The sequence below is a fragment of the Triticum urartu genome, chromosome 7 (genome assembly GCF_003073215.2).
Source record: "Triticum urartu cultivar G1812 chromosome 7, Tu2.1, whole genome shotgun sequence".
Classification (NCBI taxonomy): domain Eukaryota; kingdom Viridiplantae; phylum Streptophyta; class Magnoliopsida; order Poales; family Poaceae; genus Triticum; species Triticum urartu.
The window spans coordinates 223,275,964-223,285,730 of record NC_053028.1 but is presented as its reverse complement, the minus strand read 5'-3'; the positions used below and the strand labels follow the sequence as shown (position 1 = coordinate 223,285,730).

At 49.1% G+C, this 9,767-nt stretch overlaps 1 protein-coding gene across 1 annotated transcript; it reads right to left on the bottom strand.

Moving 5' to 3' along the window:
* Positions 1-5,728: 5,728 nt before the first annotated feature.
* LOC125521206 lies at positions 5,729-9,767 on the bottom strand. Its single transcript, XM_048686265.1, has 2 exons — positions 9,277-9,767; positions 5,729-9,049 (listed from the first exon to the last, which is right to left on the bottom strand). The coding sequence occupies exon 2, from the start codon at positions 8,976-8,978 to the stop codon at positions 5,964-5,966; it is 3,015 nt and encodes a 1,004-aa protein (XP_048542222.1). The 5' UTR covers positions 8,979-9,049; positions 9,277-9,767; the 3' UTR covers positions 5,729-5,963.

Here is a 9,767-nt window from a genome sequence, read left to right as displayed (position 1 = left end):
GCTTCTACTCTTGTAGAACTTGTTGAAGTTCTTCACCATTAGGCTCAATTCCTCATTGAAGACTTGTTTCTCACTTGATGATGTAGGAGCATCACATGAGGCTTTGTAAGCACCACTAGACTTGTTGTGAATCTCTTCTTTATCCTAGAGTGACATCTCATGAGCAACAATTCTTCCAATGACTTTCATTGGCTTGAGATCTTTGTAATTGGGCATCATTTGGATCAATGTGCACACGGTATCATAATTTCCATCCAAGGCTCTTAGGATCTTTTTGATGATGAATCTGTCGGTCATCTCTTCACTTCCTAAGCCAGCAATCTCATTTGTGATGAGAGCAAGCCTAGAGTACATTTCAGCGACACCTTCACCATCCTTCATTTTGAACTTGTCAAGCTGACTTTGAAGCACATCCAATTTGGATTCCTTGACGGAGTCGGTACCTTCATGCATATCAATCAAAGTATCCCAAATTTCCTTAGCATTCTCAAGACGGCTGATTTTGTTGAATTCTTCGGGGCACAACCCGTTAAAGAGGATATCGCAAGCTTGAGCATTGTATTGTAGCATTCTCAACTCTTCTGCGGTAGCTTCACGATTTGGTTCTCTCCCATCAAAGAATTCACCTTGCAAGCCAATACACACAATAGCCCAAACGGCGGGGTTATGTCCAAGAATATGCATTTTCATCTTATGCTTCCAACTTGCAAAATTAGTACCATCAAAGTAAGGACCTCTACGGTGGTAATTTCCCTCGCTAGACACCATACTCTCCTAGGTTGTGAAACCAAGGCTATGGTCACCAAAGCTATGGAAATCAAGGCAAATGCAGACCAAAGCTCTGATACCACTTGTAGGATCAAAAGTATGTCTAGAGGGGGTGATTAGACTACTTGACCAAATAAAAATCTAGCCTTTTCCCAATTTTAAGTCTTGGCAGATTTTAGCAACTTAGCACAAGTTAAGCAATCAACCTACACATGCAAATCTAAGAGTATAGCAGCGGAACGTAAATCATTGCATATGAAGGTAAAAGGGAAGAGTTTGGAGGGAGCAAACGCAATGTAGACACGGAGATTTTTGGCGTGGTTCCGATAGGTGGTGCTATCGTACATCCACGTTGATGGAGACTTCAACCCACGAAGGGTAACGGTTGCGCGAGTCCACAAAGGGTCCACGGAGAAGCAACCTTGTCTATCCCACCATGGCCGTCGCCCACGAAGGACTTGCCTCACTTGGGTAGATCTTCACGAAGTAGGCAATCTCCTTGCCCTTACAAACTCCTTGGTTCAACTCCACAATCTTGACGGAGGCTCCCAAGTGACACCTAACCAATCTAGTAGACACCACTCTCCAAAAGGTAATAGATGATGTGTTGATGATGAACTCCTTGCTCGTGCTTCAAATGATAGTCTCCCCAACACTCAACTCTCTCTCTCACAGATTTGGATTTGGTGGAAAGATGATTTGAGTGGAAAGCAACTTGGGGAAGGCTAGAGATCAAGATTCTTGTGGTTGGGTTGGAATATCTTGGCCTCAACACATGAGTAGGTGGTTCTCTCTCAGAAAATGAATGGTAGAAGTGTAGGCACGTTCTGATAGCTCTCTCCACAAATGGAGGAAGGGTGGAGGGGTATATATAGCCTCCACACAAAATCTAACCATTGCACACAATTTACCAAACTCGGTGAGACCGAATAGTTAAACTCAGTCAAACCGATTCAGTTCAAATGTGAACGTTAGGCTTTTCGGTGGGACCGACATGTCAACTCGGTGGGACCGATTTCATTAGGGTTAGGGCATAACGTAATCTCAGTGAGACCTATCACATAAACTCGCTGAGACCGATTTCCGTAATAGGCAAACAGAGAGTTGGTCAGGCAAACTCGGTAGGACCGATTGCTCATTTCGGTGAGACCTAAACGTTACGAAAAGAAAACAGAGAGTTTGCATTGCGAACTTGGTGGGACCGATCGCTCATCTCGGTTAGACCGAAACATTGCGAAGGGAAACAAAGAGTTTGCAATCCCATCTCGGGGAGACCTAGATCCCTATCCGTGAGACCAAACTGATTAGGGTTTCTGGCTATGGCTATGTCAAATGAACTCGGTGGCGTCGGATAGATCAAATCGGTGGGGCCGAGTTTAACTTTTGGTTTGGAACATATGTGGATATGAGAAAGTGGTTGAGGGCTTTTGGAGCATATCACTAAGCATTTTGATCAAGCAAGCCATTAAGCAACATCTCATCCCCTTTTAATAGTATTGACTTTTTCTATGGACTCAATGTGATCTTGGATCGCCAAAATGAAAATGTAGAGTCTTGAGTTTTGGCCAACATGTGTCCTTAGCATTTTGAGGGGTCCACATTCCTAGTCCAAGCCATGCCAATCATTGAACTTTCTGAAATAATCATCTTGAAAGAGCATTAGTTCAATGAGCTATATGTTGTTAGGAATTACCAAAACCACCCAGGGATAGTTACACTTTCACCTAACAATTTTTGTGCGCAGATGGTTTACAAACCCCCCCCCCCCCCAAGACGTATATGACCAATTGGTGTTCTTATCATGCAGTCTGGTAGCCATTGATTTGGCTTTGAAAATTTCTTAATATAATGATCAATTTTCTAAAAATAATAATGGACTGATTGTGGTTCTGCTGGAAAAAAATAGTGGCATAGTAGGGGGAAAAGTTCCATGCACTAAAATCATAGATATATAAGATAAACACATTGAGTACAAAAGAACACACATGTTTTACTTACAACTATGTTTTGTGATACTTCTTGTTGATATGGATGAGTATAATAAATGATAACCAGTTGTATCAACTTTTCATGATCATTGATTTTGTGCACCATTTAGCACCTACCACGTGCATTTGTCATCAGCATTAGACACACGGTAACATTATTTGTTAAGGCCCTATTTGAAAGGCCTCCTAAATAGGTGCAGAAGTAAAAGCCCAAACAAACAGGGCCGAATAAACTTATAACGGAGAGAACATTGATGAAATAGAGAATTTAAGGGGTGGGGGAGGAGGATGAAATGATCATCGCGTTGGGTTTAGCATGGGTCCGACTCACTTCCAAGGCCATGTCCCTTGAGAGTCCTAAATAAAGAGTGGGTTTTAACACAGTTTAATCCATACAATCGGCTCAAAGTTTATTTTCAAGGGCTGCTTTATGTTCTCTTCGTGGGGCGACCAAGGTCTACTTAGGGAATCCCATAGTTGTCGCGCGCCCTGACGGGGTCCCTCTCAGGCGTGTGGTGTTTGGGTCTACAAAAGCGTCTGTCGGATTGCTTGCGCATCGCGTTTCCTGCCGAGTCTCATTCGAAGTGAGTTGTGGTGCATCACCCCGGCGTCGAGGGTACACGGTGACATGTTCGTGTGCGAACAAATCCATATAATCAGTTGCAAGTTTATTTTCAAGGGCTACTTTATGTTCCAAATTTATGTTGAAAGCAGCATTGAAATTTGCCAATGGGATATTTAATCAGCTCTCCTCGATAATAATCCATATAGCGCGCCGAATGGTCTGAATTTAAAATACTGACCTGCTGTAAGGGCATTTCTAATCAATCCCTTAAAAATAGTGGAGTATCAGGTGGAGTAAACCCTTAGCAGAGTATATTTACTCCATTAAGTTTTGGCCGGACCTAGCCAATCTCCAAACGGATTAAATTTTTATTTTTTTTCTAAACTTTGCAATTCTAGTATACATTGCAACTACATATTAGCACACAAATAGAAACTAAACATACTCTTGCCATCCTCTTGCTTCACTCTCAGTCATCAACCTCTAGGTGTCTTCATCGGTTGGTGCTCTCAAGTACCCCGGGCCAAAGACATCGATCATTGCTTTAGTGAACCTTCGAACAGCCTCCAAGATTGTGTCTTCATCAATGCGGACATAGTCATCAATTGCATTGGCCGAACACCCATATGCCAAGACTCGAACAGCCGCATGCACTTCATCAGAGGGCTTGCACTTATGTCATCACATGCATTTCTCGGAGCTTGAACTGGTAATCATATCTCTCTGCGACTTTTGCAATGGTCAGAAAAAGACTTGCATGCATCCGAAATTGTCGGCGAAAGTACTCCTCCGGATAGGTTGGCTTTGGATCAAAGTAGTCTCTCATGATCTTGGCATGACAGTCCGCTCTATCATGGTGATGTGTATGCGGTCAAACTGTGATCCTCTCCTAGGCCGCCGAACATCATCATTGAAAATCATGCTTAAAACGGTGTCAATAACATCATTTTCTTCTTCCTTTTCGGATGATGACGAGTCCTCCAAGACCATATCCCTCAACCTCTTCATCTACAATTCAAACGGTTAGATTCGATCCAAACTTTTCGGTTAAAAAAGAAACAAAAAAACTCACCTACTGCAATTCCTGGAACACTTGCGGTGTGGTGGTGGTGCACCGGCCGGCCGGTGCCGTTTAGACCAAACCAGCAGGCGGCAACACGTGCGAATGACCTTCAGCGGTGTGCAAGCAAGGTGAGATGCGGCAGCCGACAGAAAATGAAGAAGCTTCGAAGCAATCCGATGAATCAGCTATATGGCGACGGCGGTGGCGTTTCACCTTGATTCCGGCGACGGCGACGGAGGCTGAACAGGCTTAACATCGGGCAGAAGGGCGGCGGGGACCAAGAAGGCAACGAGGTAGCGGCGGGGCCGGCGAGTGGTCGCCGGGAGGCGCGCCGGCAAAAATGTAGGGGCGGGGGGCGACGCGAGGGAGAGGCGCGGCTAAGTTTAGGAAAAAGGTTAACGCTATACTCCCTTATGACGGATTGAGGATTGGTTAGGCGCGCCTCTAACATTGGATAAGGGATCGGTTAGAAATGCCCTAAGAAGATACTCCCTACTGCTAATGAGATGCAAGTGCTGTTCGTCTTCAAAAGATCGGACAGCAGAGCTTGACTTGCGTGAGCACTAGAGATTTCGGTGGCGAATCCACACAACCGTGGGTGGTCACTGTCGCAAACAAAATGCACTCAACTTTAAGCAAAGAAGACGGCAACAGATGCTACCACTTTGTTTCAGTCAAACAACTGCTTTACAGCAAAGGAATTGTTGAGTAAAACATCATACGGGAAAAAAGATCTCGAAGCTGCTTAGACTGCTGCCAATGCATGGGTACTTAGATGAGGTGCTAAGCACATTAAATAGCTTAGCAACTATACTTCCCAATGCATAGATGCTTAGCTTATGGTTGCTAAGCTTGCTTCATTTAATGATTTAGCAACTAAACCTCTTCATGTATTGGTGGGTTCCCTTCTTTTAGATGTTTTGCCTAGATTCACGCGCGCTTAGCATTGGTTCTTCCTGGGGTCACCACACCCATTTCTCTCCTCTTAAATAACTTACCACATCAGATTTTTTATCTACGTGGAAAGCTTAGCACATGTACAAGGTGGAGCATTGGGAGGGGCCTTCAGACGTTACCATTTTTACCCGACAAATCTCGCCTCAAAAGCCGGGCAGCAACACCACATATGACATAGTTGCATCTCAGCCGACAAGAATGTTCATACTTCATGCAAACTAACTAGCTGCACTCTTGCAAACAAACGAGATTGGACCATGGACGACACAGTTTCTTTCTGAGAAAGCATAAGAGAAAGCACTTTCAATTGATTTAACATCTTCAAGAAAAGAAGACCACATTTTCATGTCTAAAGTGGAAGTTTAATCTCGGAAAGAACGAAAGTAATAAGAAGATAATAACATAAGTATTTCAAATAGCAACTGAACTGAACTGTACTGTACATAACAACTCAGGTTACACGTGGCATCATCATGAAGCTTGGATATTGCACAGATCACTGACAAAACTGTGGCTGGCATCACATCGGAGCCTCAGAAACCGGGAGAAATGAAAATTCCTGGAAACCCTTCTAATAAGGGCTGCAAACTAGAACAGCTCGCAAGGGCTTTTGGATGTCATCTCATACCTTGCTCCTGTATCTGACCAGCTTCGCCAGCGTCTCCTGAGCGGCCACCGTCTGGGCGTCGCCATGCCCGAGCATCACCGTCCGGATGCTGATGCAGGTCCGGCACAGCTCCTCGCCGGTGTCGAACAGCCCGCCCCGGAGCAGGAGCTTTGCCCTCGTCTCGAGCAGCGTCGCCTTGAGCAGCGTCACCTCCTGCCAGATGAACTCGTCGACGCGGTGGTTCGGCTGCAGCTTCTTCCTCCAGGACAGCGAGCCGCGGTTCCAGTCCTGCATCCGCGACGTGTAGGACTTCTCCACCTCCTCCAGGATGTTGGTGCACACCTTGAGCAGCTCCAGGGCCGAGCCGCACCGCGAGAAGGTCATGAAGGACTCGATCGCCAGGGGCAGGGCCGTCTTCCTTATGAAGAGCACCATGTCCACCGCCTTGAGCTGAACGGCAGGTGGCTCAGACTTGAAGCCAAACACAAGGAATGCACTAGCCCACAGGTGGTCTGAGTACGACGAGGGGTTGCCGGCCCTCATCACCCCGTTCACGGCTGCGGTGGTCGGCGCCAAGCCTCCCCTGATCTTGCCGAAGAGCTGCGTGATCGGGTGGAACTGGATCCAGCAACCAGGATGCCGGGTCGCCTTTCTTGCCAGCCCGAGCTTAACAAGCAAGAGTGCTGACTCCACCTCAGCTTTTCGGCCGTTAGGAGCAAGAAAGCAATGTGTGCCACATAGAAATGCAGTCTTCAGGGACTCACCCCAGAGGTGAATGCTGCCTTTCATCGGTAGCTTGCTCGCCGTGGCGGCCAACAGCGTAGACGACACGGGTGCAGGAGCCAGCCAAGAACCGGCGATGATCATTTTCGATGTCAGGTGTCCTCCTTTCGCTCGGTCCATCAAGGCAAAACAGAAGACCAGCACCTTTATCAGGAAGGAATTGTTACGGCAGAAGCCGTCGTCGTTGGCATCATGGGGGAACAAGTTCTCGTTCAATGATATTCTCTCAACAGCCTCAAACAGAGTGGAAGGAGCGATCATGAGCTCGGAGAGCAGTGAACCGACGACCGACAGACCAAAGCTCAGCCTGCCCAACCGCTCGTCCAGCTTCCTGAGTACTTCTGTTTCGTCGGCTGGATAGTCATTCTTAAGCTTACCCTTCATCAAGATCATCGCATCAATGTATGAGAGCTGTGGCAGCTGCATCGGCTCAAGATTCATCACGCGTGGCAACCGCGTGGTGATAATGACATTCGTCGCTCCGGTGTTCCTTGGGATGAAGTCATGGAGGTCCTTGCCTTCCCACCAATCCCTCTCGTTTTCAAGGTTGTCAATGATAAGCAAGTAGGGCACATCCCGGAACAGCTCCCGCTTTACCCTCTGGAATGCATCGATCTCCTGCTCCTCAAAGCTCCTAATCCTGCCCCTCTCCTTCTCAGCCTCAGCACTGATATCCAATCCCAAGCTCATGGATAAGTTGAGTATGTTCTGCCTCATGTACCGAGCCTCCCCTCCAATCCACAGCACCATCTTGTACCGCTGGGAGTACCGGTAAGCAAACTCCAATGCCAGCTCTGTCTTGCCAATGCCGGAGGAGCCATTGATGCAGACCACACTGGCACCGCCGCAGCCCTTGCTGTTGCACCGGAACCTTGACCTCCTGTGCTTTGATCTCTGCTTCTGCAGGCTTCTACCTTTCCCCGACGACAGCTCGATCACCGGATCGATCCAGGCCTCCAATGTCGGCTCCTTGCATTTGCGCATTTCCAAACTGATGTACTTGGCATTAGACGTCCTCACCGTGTCGCTCTCCTCGTCGGCAAAGCCGTCAGACACGCCGCTGGATCTTTCATTTGTAGTGGAGCCCCTTGAGCAGTCCAACACTTCCTGGATATCCACCGAGGATCCAAAGAATATCCCCTCGATTTCACTCAGCTCTTTCTCCCTTCCGACGAAATGCCGGTTACGTGGGAAGGGTATGCCTCCGGACCCCTCACTCTCCTTCTCAGCAATGTTCTTCCTGCCAAGCTTGGACTGCAGCAGACCGACTGTCTTTGACACGCAGCTTCTCCAATTGGTCTCATTCGCCTCGAGCTTGAACTCGTGGCACCGCATCAGCCCTTCGAATGCTTCCTTCCCTTCCTTGTCCTCCAATTTGCCATCAAACAGCCCGGCAATCTCCGACGGCTCGGTGTCGAACAGTATAGGGATGAGGTTCTTCTTCTGAGCAAAGAACCTGATCTCCTCGAGGCTGAAGGGGTTGAGGAAGCTTGACATGGTGACCACCACGACGCCGAATGCTACGGAGCAAATAATCCGGTCAGCAATCTCGTGAATCTGCGCGTCGGAGTACTTCGCCCGGTCAGCCACGAAGGAGGCGATGCCCTGCAGCTCCAGCTCCGCCTTGAGCCACTTGCAGAACCTGCCGAGGTTGCCGTTGTTGTGGTAGCCGATGTACACGTCGCAGCTCCGGAGCTTGGCGTTGGACGACGGCGACGCCACGGGGCCCCTGGTGAAGGACACCCGCGGCACGGGGAACGAGAAGGACACGCGCGGCGGCGCGCCGCCACAGCCGCCTCCGCCGCCGTCTGAAATCTTGGCCGGGTCGATGCCGCTGGAGTCGTACCGCTCGGACGGCGGCGTGCGGGACGCGCTCGGCGCGTCGGTGTCCTCGGACTGCGACCCGTTGGAGCAGGACGCCGGCGACTGCGCCGTGGTGGTGGTGACGCTGGAGGCCTTGCTTTCTTGATGCAGCTGCCGGTGCGGCTGCTGCGCCGGCGGCTCCGGCGGGTCGAGGACCCGGGGCGAGATGTACGGGGACTGCAGCGCCGACACGAAGGCGGAGGACGGCGGCGACGGCGAGTAGAGGTGCGGGGTGAAGGAGATGGCCGGCGAGATGGGGTTGGACCGGTCGGAGCTGCTGCCGTACCCGGCATTGGTCCTGATGGTGAGGGGCTTGGTGGCGACGGGGATGTCCTTGGGCACCTCAAGGAAGCCCGGGGCCTCCTTCTGCTCCTCCATCTCCATGGCTACCAAATCACAACAAAGCTCGGTGGTTCTGCTGGAAAGCGCGGCATGATCTGGAGCTCCTCATGTCCCTACCAAAGATTCAAAAGAAAAGGAGGAGTGATAAGCACAGATTCTTCCTCATAAGAGCCAGAAAGAGAAAGCATTTGGTCACATCTCATTCGAAAAAACAACACAAAACCACTGTTCCAGCAACCAACCTGCGGCAATCTGTAGATTCCGCACTTATTCCATCCAAAAACGTGTTAAGGAAGCGAGAGCTTGAAGAAGCAAGTCAAGCAAAAAAAAAAGAACTTACTGATGTACTGAGGTATCCTTCAAGGAGAATCCAATGCCAATGCTACCACAGAAGGAGAAGTGGTGATATTCTTCTTCCCCCCTCTCTTCAGAGCATAGCACTTGCTGAACTGAAGCTTGGAGGACCAAAAATGGCAGCGGGGCCTGGAGCCGGATTTGAAAAAAGTCCTAGCTTTCCGACTCGGGCACCATTGAATGGATGGGCGTAATAACTATGCTCCCTCCCTCCGTGATCTTTGTCCTAGGACTAGGACTAGGACTAGGAGGAGGAGCGGCCCATTGGTGCCAAGAAAGTACAGCCTCAGCTCGGGGTCCTCTCTTGAGATGACCACCAACCCCTAAAATAAACCGGGAACCAAATGCGGCATCAAAAGGCGCAGGCAAACGTGGAGCTACTAGTGTCTCCTAGTACTGTAGTAGCACCAGTACTACCAGTGCCACTGCCACACAGCACAAAGGCCAGCGCCATTTCCCATGGCGAGAAATACTCCC

Excerpts from the sequence above, each read along its gene's own strand:
- LOC125521206 (XM_048686265.1), bottom strand. The coding sequence starts at position 8,978 with ATGGAGATGGAGGAGCAGAAGGAGGCCCCGGGCTTCCTTGAGGTGCCC.